The sequence below is a fragment of the Aotus nancymaae genome, unplaced genomic scaffold (genome assembly GCF_030222135.1).
Source record: "Aotus nancymaae isolate 86718 unplaced genomic scaffold, 86718_ANA_hifiasm-v0.15.2.pri h1tg000067l, whole genome shotgun sequence".
Taxonomy (NCBI): Eukaryota; Metazoa; Chordata; class Mammalia; order Primates; family Aotidae; genus Aotus; species Aotus nancymaae.
Window position 1 is genome coordinate 27,346,656 of NW_026988482.1, and position 25,629 is coordinate 27,372,284.

Sequence of the window (25,629 nt, forward strand, 5' to 3'; positions counted from 1 at the left end):
GCCGCCGGGGGTCCTCACAGAGAAAAGGCCGTCACCATGGAGACACGGCGCGCGCCGGCAGCCGTTGGGCTGTTTAGGCACTGTCGAGGACAGTTTTCGGGACCAGGGCCTCGGCTCCAGGCACCCGACAGCACTGACAGCGTACCCTTCACGGGCGCTCAATGCCTCGATGCGGCCGCTGCCGCCACTACCTCAGCTTCCCTCGCGGGCAGCACGCCGCGACAAAACCTCACGTCGCCTGGCGATGGCGCGGGGCGGGGACACGGACTGTGCTGGCCCGTCGGAGACTTCCGCTTCCGGGGCCGCGGCCATCGCTCTCCCGGGCTTCGAAGGCTCGCCTGGCGACGTGCAGTGTCACACCTTGGTCCTCAGGTCCCCTAAATCTCGGTCTCCCTCGCCTCGCAGCCTGCCACCTTCGCTTGACTGTCCGCCTCCTCAGCCAGCCATGCTGGAGCATCTGAGCTCGCTGCCCACGCAGATGGTGAGGGCGCAGCCCGGGGACCTCCGCACGCCGCTCTTGTGCCTGGCAGCTTCGAAGCCCATGTCCGAGCACCGACCCGATGCTGCCCTGTTCTGGGCCCAGATGGGTACCGTCCACCCTCTTTCCCGACTTGCTTCCTGGGTCCCCTTCTCCTCCGCGAGGATCTCCCTATCCATTCTCCGTGAGGGTGTTTCAGTTCCTCCCGGGAAACCCAGAATTTAATTCCTTGCCCTGGTCCTTAGGAGAGCGGGAGCCCCTGACGTTGGGGTTACCCTGGGCCAAAGTTGTGAGGTCAGGGCAGAAATTGTATCTCCTCGGCGGTGAAACCAATTCTTTTTTTCCTCTGCTTCTCCCCAGGATTACAAGGGCCAGAAGCTAGCTGAACAGATGTTTCAGGGAATTATTCTTTTTTCTGCAGTAAGTATTGGTTTCACATTTAACCTCCGCCCCCGCCTACCCCCTCAACCCTCAGTTTGAGTGTGTTTAATATACTTCATTTACCTCTAGATAGTTGGATTTATCTACGGGTACGTGGCTGAACAGTTCGGGTGGACTGTCTATATAGTTATGGCCGGATTTGCTTTTTCATGTTTGGTAAGAAATTTGTGGGTGTGTGGGTGTTAGTGGCAATTGGGTTTTGTGAGTCGGGTTGGTTTAGTTACACCTCAGTAGTGAGACCCAAACCCAATGTTTTCCTTTGCTATCATTGGAAAAATAGAATGCCAAAATAGTGTCTGATGGTATGAACTATATAAAAGGGCACAACTTATTTCCTTTGGCAGCTACTCTGGGTAATAATCTTACGGTAAAAGCTAACTGGAGTTTTTCATGGTCCTTACATTTACCCCTCACCTTTCTTTCTTTTTTCTTTGAGACGGAGTCTTGCTCTGTCGCCAGGCTAGAGTGCAGTGGCGCAGTCTCAGCTCACTGCAACCTCAGCCTCCTAGGTTCAAGCGATTCTTCCGCCTCAGCCTCCCGAGTAGCAGGAACCACAGGCGCGTGCCACCACGCCCGGCTAATTTTTGTATTTTTAGTAGAGACGTGGTTTCACCATGTTGGCCAGGATGGTCTCGGTTTCTTGACCTCGTGATCTGCCCACCTCGGCCTCCCAAAGTGCTGGGATTACAGGCCTAAGCCACCGGGCCCAGCCTCTTTCTTTCTTTAAAATTTTTTGAGACGAGGTTTAACTTTGCGGCTCACGCTGCAGTGCACTGGGGCGATCTCGGCTCACTGCATCCTCTGCCTCCTGGGTTTAAGCGATTCTCCTGCCTTAGCCTCCCGAGTAGCTGGGACTGCAAGCGCACACCACTATACCAGCTAATTTTTGTATTTTTAGTAGAGACAGGGTTTCACCATGTTGGCGAGGCTGGTCTCAAGCGATCCATCCACCTTGGCCTCCCAAAGTGCTGAGATTACAGGCGTGAGCCACCATGCCCGGCTCCTTACCTTTCTCTTTTAGGTCTTAAAGCCATTCGTGTAGGCAGTGAGCCTGTTCCCATCATCTTATAGTATCTTGCGAGTGGTGGCACAGAGACTTTATAGGAATATGGATTTTTTTGTTTTTTTGTTCCCTCAGCGTAGGAGTGGTTTGGGAACCAGGCATTATACATAATGATTTTTTAAAACTTTTAATAGTGTAATTGATGCATTTTCTCTTTTCTGGCCCAGCTGACACTTCCTCCATGGCCCATCTATCGCCGACATCCTCTTAAGTGGTTACCTGTTCAAGACTCCAGCACAGAAGACAAGAAACCAGGCGAAAGAAAAATTAAGAGGCATGCTAAAAATAATTGAGATTTTCATGATTCAGCACCTGGCTTTTGTTTCCTGTGAGATGAGCTAAATTGCTTTCATACCCCAAATATGAGCTGAAACCACCTAATGCTCTTATGGCACAGCTGTGTATGATTTAGTTCTCTTTATATTTCATTTCTAGCCCAGTTGGGTTTTGATTTATGTAAGTAGTTTAGAACTTTTTTTCATAATCTTGCTCTAAAATGAGGAAGATAACTCAAGTCTGCAGTTTCAGGTGTAAATAATGAAGAATAAATGCCTCATAAGTGATAGTACAATGTAACTATCAAAGTTTTATAATTCATTAGGAGTTGTTAAACCATTTTAATGTTTCCAATTAAAACTCATAGTGCAAGTTCTTTATCTAAAGAGTCTTTTGTTCATTATTCTGCAAGGAAGATAATTAGTAAAAGCTGAAGTTAGAAGTTCATGGTTCTGGCCAGGTGCAGTGTAATCCCAGCACTTTAGGAGGCCAAAGCAGGAAGATGACTTGAGCCCAGGAGTTTGAGATAGTTCGTGGTATATAATTAATAGTGCTGCAGGCCTGCACTTTGGGAGGCCAAGGTGGGTTGATCACTGGTCAGGAGTTTAAGACCAGCCTGGCCAACATGGTGAAACCCCATCTTTACTAAAAATACAAAAATTAGCCAGGCATAGTGGTGCATGCTTATAATCCCAGCTACTTGGGGGGCTGAGGGAGGAAAACTGCTTGAACCTGGGAGGCAGAGGCTGCAGTGAGCCAAGATAGCACCACTACACTCCAGTCTGGGCAACAATGAGACTCTGTCTCAAAAAAAAAAAAAAAAAAAATTACTGACATTTTAGAACTAATGCCAAGAGTATCACATCAGCGTCTCTGAACTGTGGCCAAAGGTATATTCAGAAGAAAATTCATAGTCTTAAGGGTGTGTTTTAAAATTAATTTAGCAAGATGATAAATTAAGCATTCAAGTAAAAACCACAAAAGTGGGAAAACACGGTGTTTAAACAAACAAAAATATACAGCATGGGAATAAAAGTATGGGAGAAGTCAGGTGTGATAGTTCACGCCTATAATCCCAGCACTTTGGGAGGCCGAGGTGGGAGGATTGCTTGAACCCAGTTTGAGACCAGCCTGGGCAACCCAGTGAGACTTCCTCTCCACACACAAAAATATTTTTTAATTAGCCAGGTGTGGTGGTGCATGCCTGTGGTCCTAGCTATTTGAGGGCTGAGGTGGGAAGATCACTTCACTCAGGAGGTCAAGGCTGCAGTGAGCTATGATCACCCCACTGCACTCCAGGCTGGGGACAAGAGCAAGACCCTGTCTCAAAAAAAAAAAAAAAAATTGGTGCGATTCCTTTTTTTTTTTTTTTTTTTTTTGAGACGGAGTTTCGCTTTTGTTACCCAGGCTGGAGTGCAATGGCGCGATCTCGGCTCACCACAACCTCCGCCTCCTGGGTTCAAGCAATTCTCCTGCCTCAGCCTCCCGAGTAGCTGAGACTACAGGCACGCGCCACCATGCCCAGCTAATTTTTGTATTTTTTAGTAGAGACCGGGTTTCACCTTGTTGACCAGGATGGTCTCGATCTCTTGACCTCGTGATCCACCCACCTTGGCCTCCCAAAGTGCTGGGATTATAGGCATGAGCCACCACGCCTGGCTCCCTTTAATTCTAAGAAAGTATCTATTTTATACCAACACATTAGAAAAATTAAATAAAACTGGTAACTGTCCAGAAAGAAGTGGATTTCCAAAACATGCAAGGAAAGGCGAATAGCTCAAGGATACCAAGTTTGCCAAAGATTTGCTTCCAACTGGGCATTGGGACTTGATGGTTTTGCAAGTTGAGTTCTAGCAAACCCTTAAAAGTGAAAATAAGAGTTATCAGAAACCATGCTGTGAGCACTGTAAAAGAGCAGGAAGTATTGTTTTATTCCCCACTATATTCCCAGCTCCTGGCAGATAACCTGGGACATAGTAAACTCGAAATAAAAATGTGTTGTGACTTTAAAGGGAACATTTTATTAGAGTATTTGTGTGTGTGTGTGCATAATTTTCAAAGATATATTTTTAGTTACAGAAACTGAAAACAGGGCTGGACACAGTGGCTCATGCCTATAATCCCAGCACTTTGGGAGGCCGAGGTGAGTGGATCGCTTGAGCCCAGGAGTTTGAGACCAACCTGGGCAACATGGTGAAAATACAAAAATTAGCCAGGTGTCATGGCACATGCCTGTGGTTCCAGTTACTAGGGAGGCTGAGGTGGGACTATCATTTGAGCCCAGGAGGCAGAGGTTGCAGTGAGTCAAGATCATGCCACTGCACGCCAGCCTGAGTGTCAGAGTGAAACTCTCTCAAAAAAAAAAAAAAAATCTGAAAACATTTCTGGAGCAATATTTATTTATTTTTTACTTTATTAAAATACTGAGTTTTATTTCACATGTATATTTTTGTCTCCCCACCATTTCCATGTCTGACCACCACTACTACTATGTCCTGTCATAACATTCCATACATACTTAAAACCAAGCAAAGGGTGGAATTGCATCTTTAAAAACTACAGGCATTTTGGACAACACATTCTTGGCAATGGAATCTGGACAACATTTATGAAACACGGTAGGGAAAATTCTCACTCTGCATTATAAAAAGGACAGCCAGATATCAACTGTTACAGAAATGAAATAAGATGGAAAATTTTTAACAAATTGTTTAAACTATTTTCTTAAAGAGACTTCCTCCACTGCCAGAGATCTTGAATAGCCTCCTGGTCAGTTATCCGGAAGCAATTCTTCACATAATTGATGAACTTGGCTTCCACTTTGGGAAGAGAACCACCTTTTTCTATACTGGCTTGCATTTTTGCTTTAATGTCTTCTACAGAACTAGGTCCTTTTGGTGTTTTAGGAGTTTTTTCCTGTTTTTTGAAGGATTCTTGTCCTTTTGATCTTGGTGTTGATGATGGTTTTTAGTCTTTTCCATTCTGATTTGACTTTTGTGCATTTTTGGCTGGAGGATCGCATATAGATTTCTTCACTGGCACTTTTTCTTCAGTTTCCTCATCATCGAAATCATCATCATCATCTTCAGCAGCAGCAAGTTTTACTTTTTCTGTGGAAACTTGCTACCACCTCCGGGGCAGACCACTTTCCAGACATACTTAAGAGTTTCACATCCTCCTCCTCCTCATCTTCTGACTCTGCATCTTCCTCCACAGCTACTGAGTGCTGTCCACTGATATGCACTGGCCCTGAACCACACTTCAATCTTAAGACCACTAGTGGTGTCATTTCAAAGCCCCCAAGGGAAACCGTTGGCTATACAAACATTTTCAAAGTTCCCAGTGTTACTTTAATTGGACTGTCTCCATAATTCATTGCCTCTGCTTCAACAATGTGCAACTCATCCTTTGCACCAGCTCCCAAACTGACCGGTTTTGTTTTTTTTTTGAGACAGAATCTTGTTCTGTTGCCAGGCACCAGGCTGGAGTGCAGTGGCACAATCTCTGCCTGCAACCTCCGCCTCCCGGGTTCAAGCAATTCTCCTGCCTCAGCCTCCTGAGTAGCTGGGACTACAGGCGCATGCCACCACACCCAGCTAATTTTTGTATTTTTAGTAGAGACGGGGTTTCACCATGTTGCCCAGGATGGTCTCGATCTCTTGACCTGGTGATCCGCCCACCTCAGCCTCCCAAAGTGCTGGGATTATAGGCTTGAGTCACCGCGCCCAGCAAACTGACCGTTCTTAAAGATAACTGGTGCTCATTTTCATCATCATCCACCTTAAAGTGATAATCTTTGTCAGCCTTTAGTTCGCATCCAAAAAGATAGTTCTGGGCCGGGCGCAGTGGCTCACGCCTGTAATCCCAGCATTTTGGGAGGCCGAGGCGGGTGGATCATGAGGTCAAGAGATCGAGACCATCCTGGTCAACATGGTGAAACCCTGTCTCTACTAAAAATACAAAAATTAGCTGGGCAAGGTGGCACGTGCCTGTAGTCCCAGCTACTCGGGAGGCTGAGGCAGGAGAATTGCCTGAACCCAGGAGGCAGAGGTTGCGGTGAGCTGAGATCGCGCCATTGCACTCCAGCCTGGGTAACAAGAGCAAAACTCCGTCTCAAAAAAAAAAAAAAAAGATAGTTCTGGGGCTTCAGGGGGCTCATGTCCATGTCCATCGAATCTTCCATCGGGTGGCAACACGCACTTAGGTGGAAGAGAAGGCGGACGGAGATAAATGACCACTGCTCAAAAGAACAGCTGCTCAGTACGGACTCACACCAGGGGCAATATTTATTTTTAGTATCCCTTGAATGTAGTATTCAAGACTTGTATTTAACTTTATAAAATTCCTTTCCTAGATGGGTATTACCTCTTATTAGACAACTAATATGTGATATATAATCATACATTTAAAACATGGAAAGACAGTATCTTAAAGCAGATGAAGACAAACTTCAGAGACAAGCATTAACTATATCCAAAAACTAAGTGGACCTGGACTTTGCTTACAAATTGCTTAAATGGAAATGAAATTTGTGTTTAAGAAATGTTTTTTCACTGATGGAAAAATAAATCTAACAAAACCATTATATAAAAACATACTGATTTAGGCCGGGCGTGGTGGCTCACACCTGTAATCCAAGCACTTTGGAGGCCAAGGCAGGCGGATCACCTGAGGTCGGGAGTTCAAGACCAGCCTGACCAACTTGGTGAAACCCCGTCTTAAAACAAAAAACAAAATAAATACTGATTTACAAAGCCAATGTGTCTCAGTTTTAATTTGTATATAAATGAGGTTTACATTAAATGAAAATATTAAAAGTCCATCAATGTGTAGAAAAGAAATTCAGTTGCTCAGGTACTAGCTAGAACTTCATATTCTTTAAATCTATTTCCAGAACTGTGATTTGACTTTAAAAAATTTTATAATTTATCAACTACTCACTAAGGTTATTAACAATAGCAGGTATAATGACTGGACATAAGTAATTTGTTTCTCCTATCACTTTTATCTCTGTATTACAATATAAAATTTTCAATCCAGTACTATATAGCCCTGTGTTTAAGCTAATTAGTACCTTAGAAAAATAAAATTCTAGCTATAAACTTTGTGGTTTAAGGCTCAATAAACGTAATCAAACAAACAACAGATGTGTCCTCATAAATAGAATATGAAAGCCAAAGGTGTTTTTTCTTTTGTGATCCTGCTTCATATTACTCTGTTCTATCCAATTTCTTTTCTGTAAGAAAACCCCAAAGAGATATAAAACAGTGGTGAATGGCCTCCAAATAACTGTTTGCCCTTGTTTTTTAAGTCAAAAACCTCTGAAAATAGGTCTTTAATTCTGGCAGCAGATTAGGACAAATGCTCAAAAATTAATGTTTTCTTCAAAAAATTTCAACTGGCGAGCTTTCACACTGTAAGTTGTATACTTTTCACCCATGTGCTCCTGCAAATGTACCTATTTGAGAAACAAATAAAACGAAAATCAGTATGTAGTAGGAAAAGATATTTCTGTAATCTTAAGAAGAAGGGCTTTTCTAAGCATGACATCAAAGGTGGAACCCATACAGGAAAATACTAATAATTCAGTTTACATACAAATTTTAAATTTTAAGGTTTTTTAAAAAGTCATAAGAAATTAAAGAGCAAACGAACTAGGGAAAACATTTGCAACATTCATGCCAAAAGAGTAATAGCATTCATATATAAAGAGTTATTTGAATCAATAAAACCCAACAATATTAGAATAGGTAAAATATAATCAATTTCACAGATAATTCAGCAAATTCATATATATATGTATGTAAATGTAAATCCCATATGTTTACAAAATAGTCATCTAAATAACCACTTAGTGAATGGGAAAAGTTCCCTTGTCCCCCTCGCAGGGCGTGCAATGTGGGTGTGGCTTACTTCTTCAGTGCCCCACTGCTCAAACCTCTAGGGGAGCAGACAGGCAGGCTGTGGGGCTCCAACCCCACAGCAGTGTCTAGGGGTGAATGTTTATAGCTGAAGCCCCAGTGGCATGTGTTACAGGGTGCTTTTTTAGTTTAGTCATCCGTAGCTGGCCTGTGTTAGCTCAATTAGACCCTTGTCTTATCGCAAGGACAAAGGGTTTTCTATACCCGGGGTTCTTGCCTTGGTGTATCGGAATAATTGGATTACACGTGGGCTTGGGATATGAGTGCAAGGTTTTATTGAGTGGAAGTAGCTCTCAGCAGATGGGGGAGCCGGAAGGGAGATGGTTTTCCCCTGGAATCCGGCCGCTCAGCGAGGGGTTCTCCTTCAACTGCTCTGGCCAAACTCCACCTCGTTCTGCCAGTCGAAGGCTTGTTGGCATGCTGGCATCTGTCAGTGTGCTCTTCCGCTGGCATGTTCCCTTCAACATCTTCTCGATGTCCAGCTGCTGTGTCTTCTGCTGATGTGTTCCTCTCGACATCCAGCCTCTTGTGTGTGTGTTCCTGCTAGGGTCTCTGGGATTTTATAGGCACAGAATGGGAGCGTGGCAGGCCAGGGTGGTCTTGGGAAATGCAACATTTGGATGTAAAGGCAGGAGTGCCTGTTCTCACCGAGGTCTGTGGGCACAGGCCTGAGGGTAGAGCCAGAGGCCATGCCCTCCTGTACCAGCACTTCCCTGACCCCTTTCCATACCATTAGCATACATAAAATTCAATCTGACTAGTAATAAAAAAGTACTATGTGACAATCAATGTGTACTTGTTGAAAGAACTGTTCAAAATTAAAATAACAGCTAGCATGTTAAACAGATACTATGAACCTCCTGATACAATGCACTGACCACGGTACTTGGCCAAATAGTTAGTTTTTAAAATAATTTTTACCAGTTTCACTGAAAGTGGTGGGAGGTTTACAGAGCTCCTTGGAGCAGTGTGCCATTATCATGCCACTGCACTACAGCCTGGGCTACAGAGCAAGACTTCAACTCAAAAAAACAAACTAAAGTCTCTAGAAATGGTGCTAAGAGAATATGGCATAAGAATTTTAAAATAAAAATTATAGGAGCCCACTGTTTTGGACTAAACTTCTGCACTAGTGATGGCAGCCACAAGCCATCAGGAACAGCCGCTACCATCATGCTGGCAGCAGCAGGGAGGTGTGAACAGTGATGGCAGGAGCAGCTGCAGGAACAGCAGTGGCACTAATGGAACCCTGTGCCCTGTGTCCCCAAAGCAGGTAACCAGGCCATGCCCACCTCCATGCAGACAGGACTCACCCCCAGGCCGAGATCCTCCACTACTCTGGACACCTGCCTCAGCTGTGGGGAGGGCTAGGGGAGGAAGCAGACAGTCCCTGGAGCTGGCCCCTGGGAGTCCCCTCAGAGCCCACTGCCCTGGAGGTTGCTGGGATGGGGCCTGGCCCCAAGGTGGAGCCAAGCCCGAGCAGCCCCCACTGCCCCGCAGGCTCCGGGGAGTCTGCTCCCACTGCCTGGCCTCTACCCACTACCCCCACTGCCAGCTCCAATCTCAGAGTGGGGTTGGGCCCAGTCCAGGCGCCATCAAAGCCTGGCCAGGTATGCACGTTTGGGGTAGCTATGACACACCAGCCCCCACGGCTTTGTCCCCCTCCAGACTTTGGGCTCCAACAAGCGCAGGATGGCGGAGGCAAGCTGAGGGGGTGCAGAGGGCAGCTTGGCATTAGCCTGCATATGCCCCTTGGCATGAGCAGCCTGGGCCTCAAGTAGGAGGCAGACAGGCTCTGGGCAGAAGTGGGTGGGTCCCTGGTAAGGCCCCACCTTTGGGCTAGGGAGGGCCTGAAGGCTGGGACGGGGCTGCTAGTCCCACAGACCAGAGTGAGAACTTGTGATGCCTTTTCTGGGTTTGCCCATGGACCAATTGGTAGGTACTTCCTCCTGTCTAAGGCCCCTAAAATCCCTGGGCTCTGCCAGAGCAGAACAGACAATGGGATTACCAGCTGCAGAGAGGAGCTACCCTCTCTGCTGAGAGCTCAACACTCATCAAGATGACCAGCTGCATACAAGACACTCTGGCTACGGAAAGGAGCTGCCCCCTACGGGTCTCCTCTGAGCTGTTCTCTCAATAAAGTTCCTCTTTGTCTTCCTTACCCTTCACTTGTCTTCGTACCTCTTCCTGGTCACAGGACAAGAACTTGGGACCCACTGAATGGTGAGGCTAAAAGAACTGTAATGTAAATATGTTAGGGGTTGAAACATGCCACTTTCTCACCAGGCTGCATGTGAAGAGGAGAGAAGAGCTGTGGCCCTTCAAGGAGTCCAGACCTGGGAGCTCCCCAAGCCAAGTGATACCCCAAAGATCCCATAACACTAACCCTCTTTGGGGCCCTGTGGTTCCTGGCATCTCCAAGCTTCGCCAGTGTTCCCCAGTGCCAGCAGTGGAAGCTGCCTGAGGTGGACCTGGTCTGGCTGTAGCTTCACAGAGGGCCAGTGCCCATGCCGGCACCTGGAGATGCCCACCCTGCTGCAGCAGCTGGAGTGTCTGACTGTGCAGTGGCTGGATACCATGCTCACTCTCACACCCCTCACTGCTCCATGCCTGACTCTCCCTTGGCAGGTGTGGGATACAGGCTGGTAATATGAGCCAAATGCAATGCCAGGCCATGGGAAGAACAAGCCCAGTGGGCCTGAGCAAAACTCAGGCAAAGGCGCCATCAGCCACAGATGTTTCTGGCCAGAAAAGTGACACCCCAAAGATCCCATAACACTAGGCCCAACAGTCCAGACTAAAAATCATAATGGAGTCACTCATGCTCACCAAACCGAAACTGAGCTGTTATCTGGCCTTTCAAGTAATTGAGAGACTGAAAGAGCTAACAGCCTAATTTTCCAAACAGGCCAGTTTCAACTGACATCATGTGACGTTTCATCTGGAGTAACCTGATGTTAACCAATCAATTATTTTTCCATTATTGTGTCTCCTTGTCCCCACCCTAAAATGACCAATCCACTTTTTTTCTGGAGCCACCCTATCAACTAAGACAAATCCACTTTTTGTTCTTTTTTTCTGCTTTATCCAACCCCTTTTCTGTCTATAAAGCCAATCTCCTCTGCTTTACTCATTAAACATTTATTCTATTTTATAGAATGAAGTGTTCCCCTATGCCAGAATCATTAAAGCCAATTGAGATCTTTAAACAAAATGTGTTATAATTTTGTCTTTTGACAGAAGAAACATTTATTTGAGAAAATCTAAACTTTAGTATAAGAACAGTAAGAGTCAGTGGTATGCAAATCAAGACCAACTGCTACCTTTCTCCACCCCACCTAAGTGAGACAAAAATTCTACTGCAGGCCAGTGAAGCCAAGAACATAGGACTTTGTTTCCCTGCAGCTTCCAGTTGAACGAATATCTTCTTGGGAGGGCAGGACATCGGCAGATCTCATCCTGCTGCCTGCTGTTTAGGCTACATTTCAGGAGAGTGCAGGCAAGAAGTGGGAGCTCCCTTCTTCCACCTAGCCCAGGGTACTAGGATGTAGGCTCTACTTTGGGTACAGGACTGCTAAAAATTATGGGACCCAGGCCAAGCGCCGTGGCTCATACCTGTAATCCCAGCACGTTGGGAGGCTGAGGTGGGTAGATCACTTAAGGTCAGGAGTTCAAGACCAGCCTGGTCAACATGGTGAAACCTCCATTTTAATTAAATGGTACAGTGACACAATCTCAGCTCACTGCAACCTCTGCCTCCAGGTTCAAGCAATTCTCATGCCTCAGTCTCCCAAGTAGCTGGGATTACAGGCACCCACCACCATGCCAAGCTAATTTTTGTATTTTTAGTAGAGATGGGGTTTCATCATGTTGTCCAGGCTGGTCTCAAACTCTTGACCTCAAGTTATCCACCCACCTCGGCCTCCCCAGATGCTGGGATTACAGGCATGAGCCACTACACCTGGCCTCAATTATTTAATTCAATTATTTATTTTTAAATTCCTTGTTTTCCCACTCTTCTTTTCCTCCTTTTCCTACTTCCTAGTTAGCTCTTTAGAAATAAAACTATAGGTCAGGCGTGATGTCAAGAGTACGAGTACTGGCCAGGCGCGGTGGCTCACACCTGTAATCCCAGCACTTTGGGAGGCCAAGGCGGGCAAATCATGAGGTCAAGAGATCGAGACCATCCTGGTCAACATGGTGAAACCCCATCTCTACTAAAAATACAAAAATTAGCTGGGCATGGTGGCGCATGCCTGTAGTCCCAGCTACTCAGGAGGCTGAGGCAGGAGAATTGCTTGAACCCAGGAGGCAGAGGTTGTGGTGAGCCGAGACTGAGCCATTGCACTCCAGCCTGGGTAAAAAGAGCGAAACTCTGTCTAAAAAAAAAAAAAAAAAAAAAAAGAGTACGAGTACTTCAGGTCAAGAGTACGAGTACAGCTTGGCCAACATGGTGAAATCCCGTCTCTACTAAAAATACAAAAATTAGCCACGCATGGTGGTATGTGCCTGTAGTGCCAGCTACTTGGGAGGCTGAAGCAGATGAGTAGCTAGGACTACAGATGCACACCACCATGCCAAGAACCCAGGAGATGGAAGTTGCCGTGAGTCAAGATTGCACCACTGCACTCCAGCCTGGGTGACAGAGCAAGACTCCGTCTCAAAGAAAGAAAGAAAAAAGGAGCAGAAAAAAAATATTTTAAGAAATAATGCCTGAATACTTCACCATTTATTGAAAAACACTGATCTACACATCCAAGAAGCTAAATGAACTTCCAAGTAGAATAAACTCAAAGAGATCCACAGACAGACACATCAAGGTTAAAGTGCTTAAAGTCAAAAACAGAAAATCTTGAAAGCAGCAAGCTGAAAATAACATTATCAGAAGGCAACACCAATAACATTCACAGTTAATGTCTCCTCATAAACAATGGAGGCTAGAAGGCAGAAGGATAACATTCAAAGCGCGCCAAAAAACTGTCAACAAAGAATCCCATATCTAGCAAATCTATCATTCAAAAATAAAAGTGAAATGAAAAATTCCCAGATAAACAAATGCAGAGAATCTGTGGCTAGCAGACCCATATTACAGGACACACTAAGGGAAGTTCATCAGGCTAAAAGGATGAGACCCTACACAATAACTCAAAGCAATGTGAAAACACAAAAGGGTACTTACTGGTAAAAGTAACTATGAAACGCAGTACAAACACATAATGCCTCTCTTAACTAATTCGAAAAGCTATTGTATGAAACAGTAGTGTAGAAGATGCAGAGTAAGAAGCTTAAGGAATCTGTCTCCTCACTCAGGCAAAAATTGTACTGACAGAATCTCTTTTATGTAACTATTTAAAAACTCTGGATTCTACTGAAGGCCGGAAACATCTGGGGAAAGTCTTAGAAGTTAAATTGTGGTTAATTTCATCCCTAAGCACCCTGCACCCAGTGGCAGACAGTCATACTGTCTGTTCCTGAAGCAGCCTGCATGATGCTTGCAAGAACCAGGGTAGGCAGTAAGAAACCAGTCCTCCAAATATCAGGGATCTGTGTACTGACAGCTGCTTCTGATCACTGAGGTATAGACACAGAAGCAGGAAACCAATGTTGCAACCATCACTGACACTGTTGCAAACCTCTCTCCCTCTAGCTTAAGTGACTTTCTGGCTATTTAAAAGGCTGGTGCCTTTATTTCTCCCCCTTCATTTTTCTCTTTTTCCCCTTTTGGGGGCCATACATGGAAGGAGCAGGGTATTCCAAAGCCACTGGGTACAGTGGCTTATGCCTAGAATCCCAAACCTTTGGGAGGCCAAGGCAGGAGAATTGCTTGAGCCCAGGAGTTCAAAACACGCCTGGGCAACACAGGGACACCCTGTCTCTACCAAAAAAAAAAAAAAAAAAAAAATTTTATTAGCTAGGTGTGGTGGGGCATGCCTGTTGTTCAAGCTACTAGGGAGGCTGAGACAGGAGAATTGCTTAAGTCTGGGAGGTTGAAGCTGCAGTGAGCTGTGAATACGCCATTGTACTCCAGCCTGGATGGCAGAGCAAGACCCTGTCTGGGATCACTGGCATGTGCCACCATGCCTAATTTTTGTATTTTTAGTGTATGGGGTTTCACCATGTTAATCAGGCTGGTTGAACTCCTGACCTCAAGTGATCTGCCTGCATCAGGCTCCCAAAGTGTTGGGAATACAGGCGTGAGCTACTGCACCCAGCCTGAAAAAAAAGAAACTCTAAGCTGAAAAGTACAATAACTGCAATGAAAAAGCAGATCTGAGCAAGCTGAAGAAAGAAATAGTGAACCTGAAGATAGAATAATTAAAAGTATCAAGTCTGAAGAATAGAAGTAAAAAGACCACAGAAAGTGAACAGAGCCTAAAGGACCTATAGGACACCATTAAGCAGCCCAACGTATGCAATGTGGTAGTCCCAGAGAAAGAGGAGAGAGAGAGGATCAGATAAATGATCTGAAGAAATAATAACTGAAAAATTCACAAGTTTGATGAAAGACAAATATTTTAAAGACAAAATAAATATAAACATCCAAGAAGCTTCAACAAACTCCAAGTAGGATGAACTTGATTCCATACTGAGACACATTATAATCAAACTGTCAAAAGACACAGCCAGGCTCAGTGACTCACACTTGTTATCCCAGCACTTTGGGAGGCTATGGCAGGCAGATCACTTGAGGTCAAAAGTTCAAGACCAACCTGGCTGAAGTGGTGAAACCCTGTCTCTACTAAAAATACGAAAATTAGCCCAGCATGGTAGCACATGCCAGTGATCCCAGCTATGCAGGAGGCTGAGTCACAAGAATCTCAAGAACCTGGGAGGTAGAGGTTGCCACTACACTCCACCCTGGGTGACAGAGTGAGACTTTGTCTTAAAACACACACACACACAAACACATACACACACACTGTCAAAAGACAAAGACAAAGAATGCTGAAAACAGCATCAGAGAAGCAACTTGTCACATACAAAGGATCCCCAATAAGATATTTCCAGATAAAAGCCGACAGAATTCATTAACACTATAGATTTTCCCTATAAGGAATATTCAAGGGAATTCTGCAGGTTGAAATGAAATGACACTAAGTAACTTGAAGCTTTATGAAGAAAGAAAACTCTCTAAAAACAATCAAATTAATCAAATTGATAGGAACAGAGAGGAGAATGGTGTTTACCAGAGGCTGGAGGGTGGGGAGAATGGGCAAGTGGTGATCAAGGGTACAAGGTTCAGTTATACAGAAGTAAGTATTTTAAGATACACTGCACAACACGGTGAATACATTTAATAAAAATGTATTACATATTTCAAAATTGCTAACAGAATTTCAAATGTTCTCATTGCAACAAAATGATAAATACTTGAGGTGATAGATATGTTGATTAGCTTGATTTAATCAGACCACATTGTATACCTATATCAGAACATCACATTGTACTCTATAAATATGTACAATTATGATTTGTTGATTAACAATAAAAAATATATTTATGAAAGAAATCCCTTTGGTAAAGGTAAACAGATGGGAAACAACAAAAGCTAGTATTGTTTTTTTGTTGTTTGCTTTTTGTTTTTGAGATGGAGTCTTGCTGTCGCCAGGCTGGAGTGCTGTGGCATTATCTCGGTTCACTGCAACCTCTACCTCCTGGGCTCAAGTGATTCTCCTGCCTCAGCCTCCCGAGTAGCTGGGACTACAGGCCCGCACCACCACAGCTAGCTAATTTTTGTATTTTTTAGTAGAGACAGGGTTTCACCATGTTGGCCAAATGGTCTCGATCTCCTGATCTCGTGATCTGCCTGCCTCAACCACCCAAAGCACTGGGATTACAGGCGTGAGCCACCCCGCCTGGCAAAAGCTAGTATTATTGTAACAATTGTTTATAATTTCTTTTGTTTCCTACAAGATTTAAGAGGCTAATACATTACAAAACAATTAGTCTAAAAGCTAATATTACTGTAACTTTGGTCTGCAATTCCACATTTTGTTTTCCATAAAATTTAAGAGATTAATGCATTTTAAAAACCAATTTTTAGTTTCTGTTTTTAAACATAAAATGTACAAAGATATACTTTTGTGACATCAATAACTAGAAGGAGTTGGGGCAGAACTGTTAAAAGGGCAGAGTTTTTATATGTTATTGAAGTTAAGCTGGTATAAATTCAAACTAGAGTATTATAATTTTAGGATGTCAAATATAATCTCTACTGTAACCACAGAAAAACAGTTACAGGATATGTTATATATTATATTAAAATTTTTCACTACAAAAAAATCAGCTAAACACAAAATTAGTCAGTAATGCAGGAAATAAGTCAGTAATTAAAAAACTATAATGCATATATAACATAAATCAGTAAAATGACAGAAGTCTCTCCTTATCAATAATTACTTTAAATGTAAATGGATTAAAATCTCCAATCAAAAGATAGAAATTGGCAGGGTGGATTAAAAAAACTCATAATCTACCTATATGCTATCTATAAGAGACTCTAGATCTAAAGACACAAAAAGATTGAAAGTAAAAATTTTGAAAAAAATATTCCACACAAATTGTAAACAAAGAAGATGAGGGATGGCTTTACAAATATCAGACAAAATAATATTTAAATTAAAAAGTTATAAGAGACAAAAAAAGAAGACGTGAACAACAAGAAGATTAGAACAATTATTAACATTTATACACCTACGTGTACAAATGAAGATACTGATGGTTTGGTTTTGGGTAAACAAACCATAAATAATAATTGGAGACTTCAATACCCCATTCTCAATAATGGATAGAACAACCTGGTAGAAGATAATTAAGAAAATAGAGGACTTGGCTAGGTGGCACACACCTGAAATTCTAGCACTTTGGGAGGCTGAGGGGGGGCGGACTGCCTGAGGTCGGGAGTTAGAGACCAGTCTGGCCAACATGGTGAAACCTTGTCTCTGCTAAAAACACACAAAAAAAATTTGGCCAGGCATCGTGGCATGTGCCTGTAATTTCAGCTACTCGGGAGGCTGAGGCAGGGGAACTGCTTGAACTAGGGAGGTCGAGGTTTCAGTGAGCCATTGCACCACTGTACTCCAGCCTGGGCACAAGACTCCATCTCAAAAAAAAAAAAGAAAGAAAGAAAGAAAAGAAAATAGAGGACTTGAACAATGCAGTAAACCAACTAGATCTAACAGACATCTAAAACGTTTTTTTTTTTTGAGATGGTCTTTCACTTTTGTTGCCCAGGCTGGAGTGCAATGACTCAATCTTAGCTCACTACAACCTCTGTCTCCTGGGTTCAAGCGATTCTTCTGCCTCAGCCTCCCAGGTAGCTGGGATTACAGATATGTACCACTACGCCCAAGCTAATTTTGTATTTTTAGTAAAGACGGGGTTTTACCATGTTGGTCAGGCTGGTCTCGAACTCCTGACCTTGGGCGATCCACCAGCCTCGGCCTCCTGAAGTCCTGGGATTACAGGCGTGAGCCACTGAGCCTGGCCTACATCTAATACTTTTCACCCAACAACAGAATACGCATTCTTCTCAAGTGCACATGGGTCATTCTCCCGGACAGAGCATACTGTAGACCACAAATTAAGTCTCCACAGATTTTAAAGGAAAGATATCATACAGAGTATCCTCCAACCATGGTGGGATGAAATTAGAAATCAGTAACAAGGAAAACTAAAATACACAAATTTGTGGGAACTAAATAACACTTTTTTTTTTTGAGATGGAGTCGCCCAGGCTGGAGTGTTGTAGTGTGATCTCAGCTCACTTCAACCTCCACCTCCCAGGTTCAAGCAATTCTCCTGCCTCAATCTCCCCAGTAGCTGGGATTACAGGTGCCCAACACCACGACCAGCTAATATTTGTATTTTTAGTAGAGACAGGTTTCAGATATCGGCCAGGCTGGCCTCAAACTCCTGACCTCAAGTGATCTATCTGCTTCAGCTCCCAAAATGCTGAGATTACAGGCATGAGCCACTGTGCCTAGCCTAAATAACACACTCTTAAATCACCAATGGATCAAAGAAGAATCAAAAGGAAAATGAGAAAAGAGATAAATGAAAATTAAAAAGTTTGATATACTCAAACTTTTAGAATTTGACAAAAACGGTGCTAAGGGGGGAATTTATAGCTATAAACACTTACATTAAAAAAGAAAGATATTGGACTGGGCACAGTGGCTAATGCCTGTAATCCCAGCACTTTAGGGGATCTAAGTGGGAGGACTGCATGAGGGCAGGAGTTCAAGACCAGCCTGGGCAATACAGATAGATCTTGTTTCTACAAATAATTTAAAAAATTAGCCGGGTATCGTGGCTCATGCCTGTAATCCCAGCTTTGGGAGTCCAAGGCAGGTGGATTACAAGGTCAGAAAATCGAGACCATCCTGGCTTACATGGTGAAACCCCGTCTCCACTGAAAATACAAAAAATTAGCTGGGTGTGGTGGCACTCGCCTGTAGTCTGAGCTACTTGAAAGGCTGAGGCAGGAGAATAGCTTGAACCTGAGAGGTGGAGGCTGCAGTGAGCTGAGATTGTGCCACTGCACTCGAGCCTGGCAACAAAGCGTGACTCAAAAAAAAAAAAAAAAAAAAATTAAGGGGCCAGGCATGGTAGCTCACACCTGTAACCCTAACACTTTAGGAGGCTGACATAGGTGAATCAGTTGAGCCTAAGAGTTCAAGACCAGCCTGGGCAACACAGTAAAAGCCTATCTCCACAAAAAGTACAAAAATAATTAGCTAGATGTGGCGGCCTACACCTGTAGTCCCAGCTATTCTAGAGGCTGAGGTGGGAGGATCACTTGAACATGGGAGGTAGAGGTTGCAGCAAGCCAAAGTCCAGCCTGGGGGATGGAGCGAGATCCTGTTTCAAATATTTTAAATTTAAAAAAAAGGCACAGTGGCTTACACCTGTAATCCTAGCACCCTGGGAGGCTGAGGCAGGTGGATCATCTGAGGTCAGGAGTTCAAGACCAGCCTGACCAACGTGAGGAAACCCCATCTTTACTAAAATACAAAAATTAGCCAGGCATGATGATGAGGCTGAGACAGGAAAATCACTTGAACCAGGGAGACGGTAGTTGCAGTGGGCCAAGATTGCATTACTGCACTCCAGCCTGGGGCGGCTGAGCGAGACTCCATCTTAAAAAAAAAAAAAAAGATTGCTTCACTTGACTTGCCTTAAAAAACAGACATGACTCAAATTTACTAAAATAAGAAAAAAATTAAAATGAACAGATTACTACAAACTCTACAGAAATAAAAAGAATTATAAGAGAACGAACAATTTTATGCTAACAAGTTGCATAAACCTAGATGAAATGGACACATTCCTAGAAACATAAAACCTACTGAGACTGAATCACAAAAAAATAGAAAATCTGAATAGACCCATAACTAGAATAAGGAGAATGAATCAATCATCAACAAACTCCCAAAAAGGAAAGGTCCTAGACTTGATGGCTTTGCTGGTGATTCTACCAAACATTTGGAGGGGAACTGATGCCAATCCTTCTCAAACTTTTCCAGAGAGTTGAGGAGGAAGGGGCAATTCCTGGTTCATTCTAGGAGACTGACAATGCCCCCGCTGCTAGGAACAGACAGGGACACTACAGAAAAAGAAAAATGCATATGAATATCCCTTATGAACAGTGTTTCGAAAATCTGTAACAAAATCCAGATGATTAAAGTTTTTTCATCTCTGTTCATGAGAGATATTGATCTGATATATTTTTCATACAGTGTCCTTATTGAATTTTAATGTCAGAGTTGTGCTGGTTTTGTGGATAAGGTGGAAGTATCTCCTCTTAAAGTATTCCGGAAGACTTTGTGTAGGATTGGTGTTCTTTCTTAGATGGTTGGAAAAATTCACCAGTAAAGCATCTGGGCATGGAGCTTTCTTTGTGGGTAAGGTTTACCTTTATGTTTAGGCTTTGTGTAAATGATTAGAATAGTCAAATTCATAGAGATAGAAAGTAGAAGTGTGGTTGCTAGGGGCTGGTGAGAGCAGGAAATGGGGAACTATTGTTAAATGGGCATAGAGTTTCAGTTCTGCAACGTGAAAAATGTTCTGTGATAGATGGTGTTGATAGTTGTACAACGTGAACATACTTAATACCACTAAACCATATGCTTTAAAATGACGAAAATGATATATTTTAAGTTATGTCCATTTTACTACAATTTTTAAAAATGTATATATTGTTGAGCCTATAACATATAGAAATGTAATATATTTGCCAATAACGAAACAAAGGAGCTAAGTGGGAGCAAAGCTGTATTAGACTACAGAAATGACTCCACATGGAAAGTTGAATCCAAAGAAACAAAGAGATCTAGAAATGACAGAGTTACAATAACAAAATCTACAAATATACTTTCCTTTCTTCTCTCAACTTCTTTAAGACATATAAAATCATATAAAGTAATTTATAACTATGTAATGTTGAGTATGTAATATTTATAGGTATGTTACAGATAACAATAGTATCACAATAAGAGTAAAAAGAGAGGCCAGGTGCAGTGGCTCATGCCTGTAATCCCAGCACTTTGGGAGGGTGAGGCAGGCAAACTGCCTGAGCTCAGGAGTTTGAGGCCAGAATGGGCAAAATACAAAAAATACAAAAATAAGCCAGGAATGATGGTGCATGCCTGTAGCCCCAGCTACTTGTGGGGCTGAAGCAGGAGGACTGCTTAAGTCTGGAAGGTGAAGGCTGCAGTAAGTCAAGATGGTGCCACTGCACTCTCTATCTCACTAGAATTAAGTTAGTATAAGTCTGAAGCTGATTCCAATAAGATGTATATAGGAAGCCTTAGGGCAACCACTAAGGACACACCTCGAAAGTACACAGTTAAAAATAATAATAATTAAGGAAATTAAAATGCTACCTTGAATCAGATGTATCTGTATGCAATTGCAAATGAATATAAGAAAATTGCAAATGAATATAAGAAAATTCCAATTATAAAAGACCAAAAAAAAAAAAAGAGAGATAGAGAAAAAATTCCAATTATAATGGCATCACAAAGAATACTGAGGAAGTCTGGGTGCAGTGGCTCACATGTGTAATCCTAGCACTTTGGGAGGCTGAAGTGGGCAGATTACTCGAGACCAAGACCAGCTTGGCCAACATGGTGAAACCAACATGTCTCTACTAAAAATACTACCAACTACTAAAACATATCTCTACTAAAACATGTCTCTACTACCAACTACTAAAACGTGTCTCTACTAAACCAACATGTCTCTACCAAAAATACTACCAACTACTAAAAATACTCACCAACATGGTGAAACCAACCAGTCTCTACTAAAAATACTAAAATTAGCCAGGCATGGTGGCAGGCTCCTGTAATCTGAGCTACTAGGGAGGTTGAGGCAGGAGAATCGCTTGAACCCAGGAGGTGGAGGTTGCAGTGAGTCAAGATCACACCACTGCACTCCAGCCTCTGTGACAGAGTGAGACTCTGTCTCAAAAACAAACAAACAAACAAATAAACAAGAAAACAAAAAAGAATACTTAGGAAAAAATTTAACAAAAGAAGTACAAAATTTATACTCTAGAAAACATTGTTAAGAAATTTAAAATCTAAATAAAATCATCTTCTGTTCATGGATCCCAAGATCTAATATTGCTAAGATGGCACTATTCTTCAAATTGATCTACAGATTCAACAAAATCCCTAACAGAACCCCAGCTTGTTTCTTTGTGGAAATTGACAAGCAAATTCTAAAATTCATATGAAATTGCAGGGGACCCAGAATAACCAAAACAATCTTAAAAAAGAATAATAGTGGAGGACTCACCCTTCCTGATTTCAAATCTTACTCCAGAGCAACAGTAAACAAAGTGTGATAGTGGCATAAGGATAGATATATAGATCAATGGAATAGAACTGAGAGTCCAGAAATAAACCTATGTGTCTATAGGCAACTGATTTTTAACAAGGTGAAAAAATAATCTTCGCCAACAAATGGTGATGGTACAACAGGACACCCACATACATAATAAAGTTGGAGCTTTACTTCATGCCATATACAATAATTAACTCAAAATGTGTCCAATGAGACCTGGAAATGAATCGTGTGGAGTAAAGGTCACGCACAGTGCACACAGGAGCCTCACCATGTTACCCAGGCTGGTCTGAAACTTCTGAGTTCAAGCAATCTGCCCACCTCGTCCTCCAAAAGTACTGTTTGGCTGTGTCCCTACCCAAATATCATCTTGAATTGTAGCTCCCATAATCCCCACGTGTCCTGGGAGGGAGCTGGTGGGACGTAACTGAATCATGGGGGCGGGTTTTTCCCATGCAATTCTTGTGATAGTGACTAAGTCTCACAAGATCTGATGGTTTTATAAAAGGCAGTCTGCCGGCACGCACTCTCTTGCCTGCTGCCACGTAAGACATGTCTTGCTTCCCCTTAACCATCTGCTATGATTGTGAGGCCTCCCCAGCCATGTGGAACTGTGAGTCAATTAAACCTCTTTCCTTTAAAAATTACCCAGTCTCGGGTATGTCTTTATTAGCAGTGTGAGAACAGACTAATACATGCTGGGATTACAGGTGTGAGCCACCATGCCCAGCCAAGTATTCAGTATTTATAAAATCTACAGTAGTATACAGTTATGAACTAGGCTGTCACATGCACTCACCACACACTAACTGACTTGCTCAGAGCAATTATCAGTCCTGCAAGCTCCATTCATGGACTGATTTCTAAAGAGTCATGCTATGTCATGAAGCCCAGAAGAGAAAGAGGAAAGAAAAAGAATCAGGAATGGCTGTTACTCAGGGTCACCTGACACTCACGGATGTGGCCATAGAATTCTCTCAGGAGGAGAGGAAATAACTGGACCCTGCACAGAGGGCTTTATATGGGAAATGATGCAGGAGAATTACAGGAACCTGGTATTCCTGGGAATCTGTCTTCCTGACCTGAGTATTATCTCCATGTTGGAGACAAGGCGAGAGCTCTGGATTCTGCAGGGTGAAGACAGCAAACAATCCAGACGGCAGGGAAGGCATCAAGGGTGTGAACACGGGGAGGAACTATATATTGGGAAGCAATGCAGAAAACAAGCCTATTAAAAACCAACTTGGATTAACCTTTCAGTCACATCTGCCTGAATTGCAGCTATTTTAAGCTGGAAGAAAAATTTATGATTGGCTGGGCGTGGTGGTTCACGCCTGTAATCCCAGCACTTTGGGAGGCCAGGGCGGGTGGATCACAAATTCGGGAGTTCCAGACCAGCCTGGCCAACATGGTGAAACCCCGTCTCTACTAAAAATACAAAAATTAGCTGGGCGTGGTGGCAGGTGCCTGTAGTCCCAGCTACCTGGGAGGCTGAGGCAGGAGAATCGCTTGAACCCAGGAGGCGGAGGTTGTAGTGAGCCGAGATTGCGCCACTGCACTCCAGCTTGGGCACAGAGCAAGACTCCGCCTCAAAAAAAAAAGGATTTATGGAAGTAACCAAGTTGAAAAGTTTACAAACCATAGTTCCTCAGTTCCACCACTTCAAAAAATTTCCTCTAGTGTCAAAACACACATTTTAAATAAATAAATGATTTTATTGATTTCCCATTACTCCCACAAGAAAAGAAAGCACACATTAGAGGAAAACCTTACGAATGCAGCAAAGACAGCAAAGTTTTTAGAGTGTCTGCAAGCCTTAGTAACAATCAAGTAATCCAAACTGCAGACAAACCTTACAAATGCAGTGAATGTGGCAAGGTCTTTAGTTGCAATCCACACCTTGTAGAACACTGGAGAATTCATACTGGACAGACGCCTTACAAATGTAGTGAGTGTGACAAGGTGTTTAATAGCAATTTAAACCTTGCACAACATCAAAGAATTCATACTGAGAGAAGCCTCATAAATGTAACAAATGTGGCAAAGCATTTAAAGAGTGTTCAGGACTCACAGCCCATCTTGTAATCCATACTGGAGAAAAACCTTACAAATGTAATAAGTGTGCAAGAACTTCAGGCACAAATTTTCCCTAACCAATCAAAAGAGAAGTCATAATGCAGAAAAACCTTACAAATGTAATGCATGTGGCAAGGTCTTTGGTCAACTTTCATACCTTGCACAGCATCAAATAATTCATAGTACAGAGAAGCCTTACAAATGTAATGAATGTTGAAAAGCATTTAGCATACGTTCAGGAATTATGGCCCACCTTCTAATCCCTACTGGAGAGAAACTTTACAAATACAGTGAATTTTTTTTCTTTCTTTTATTATTATTATTATTTTTTCTTAAGATGGGGTTTCACCGTGATGGCCAGGCTGGTCTTGAACTCCTGACCTCGGGCGATCCACCCATCTCGGCCTCCCAAAGTGCTAGGATTACAGGCATGAGCCACCACGCCCGGCTACAAATATAGTGAATATGGCAAGGTCCTCAGGTGCAAGTTACACCTAACCAACCATCAGAGAATTCATACTGGAGAAAGACCTTACAAGTGTAATGCATGTGGCAAAATTTTCAATCAAAATCTACACCTTGCATGACATTGGAAAATTCATACTGGAGAGAATTCACTGCATACCTAACAGATGCAATAAACGTGGCAAAGTCTTCAGTTGCACTTCATAGCTAACACAACATTAGAGGACTCACACAAGTGACAAAACTTACAAATGTAATAAATGTGGCAAAGAATTTAGTTTGCATTCAAGCCTCAGTACTCATCTACTGATCCACACTGAAAGGTAACCTTACAAATGTAAAGACAACATATATAAAAATAATATATAAAGAGAGAACAGTTGGCCGGGTGTGGTGGCTCACACCTGTAATCCCAGCACTTTGGGAAGCCCAGGCAGGCAGATCACAAGGTCAGGAGTTCGAGACCAGCCTAGCCAATATGGTGAAACCCCATATCTACTAAAAATACAAAAATTAGCCAGGCGTGATGGCACACACCTATAGTCCCAGCTACTTGGGAGGCTGAGGCAGAAGAATTGCTTGAAATTGGGAGGTGGAGGTTGCAGTGAGCTGAGATCGAGCCACTGCACTCCAGCCTGGGCGACAGAGCGAGACTCCATCTCAAAAAATAAAAAAGAACAGTTAGCGTAGAGAGTTTAATCGAAACAGTACAATGGATCCCACCAGTGGCCGAGTCTACAACATTGAATTCAACCCTCCCGCAACTGTGGGCATTGATGATTGATTGGGTAGCCTCTCATTCAGCATGAGGATGATAAACCAGAGATGGTTATCAAGAAACTAAAGGTTTACAAAGCCCAAACAAAGCCAGTCTTGGAATATTACCAGAAAAAAGGGGTATTGGAAACATTCTCCAGAATGGAAACCAAGAAGATTTGGCCCTTTGTATATGCTTTCCTACCAATTAAAGTTGCACAAACAAGCCAGAAAGCTCTTCAGTCACTCCATGAGGAGAAACACATATAACAAATAAGATGAGTAAACCTCCTAGTCCT

General features: G+C 43.0%; 2 protein-coding genes and 1 pseudogene across 6 annotated transcripts in view; 1 reads left to right on the plus strand and 2 right to left on the minus strand.

The window, feature by feature from the left end:
• Positions 1-244: 244 nt before the first annotated feature.
• SPCS1 (signal peptidase complex subunit 1) lies at positions 245-2,630 on the plus strand. The gene is made up of 4 exons (XM_012460704.2): positions 245-481; positions 839-898; positions 989-1,075; positions 2,150-2,630. Exons 1-4 carry the CDS (start codon positions 245-247, stop codon positions 2,273-2,275), a joined length of 510 nt encoding a protein of 169 aa, XP_012316127.2. The 3' UTR covers positions 2,276-2,630.
• A 2,023-nt stretch (positions 2,631-4,653) lies between these two features.
• LOC105722909 (nucleophosmin-like) lies at positions 4,654-5,649 on the minus strand (annotated as a pseudogene).
• Positions 5,650-6,515: 866 nt separating this feature from the next.
• NEK4 (NIMA related kinase 4) overlaps positions 6,516-25,629 on the minus strand; it is a 68,451-nt gene continuing 49,337 nt past the window's right edge. For 2 of the 5 annotated variants that reach the window (XM_012460706.2, XM_012460707.2), the window contains exon 15: positions 6,516-7,716. In XM_012460706.2, coding sequence (XP_012316129.2) covers positions 7,624-7,716 — 93 coding nt within the window. In that variant the 3' untranslated portion in view covers positions 6,516-7,623. Of the gene's footprint in view, positions 7,717-8,248; positions 8,732-22,099; positions 23,230-25,629 lie in introns of those variants that run through there. The other 3 variants (XM_021671634.2, XM_064367196.1, XM_064367198.1) reach the window with 2 other exon arrangements.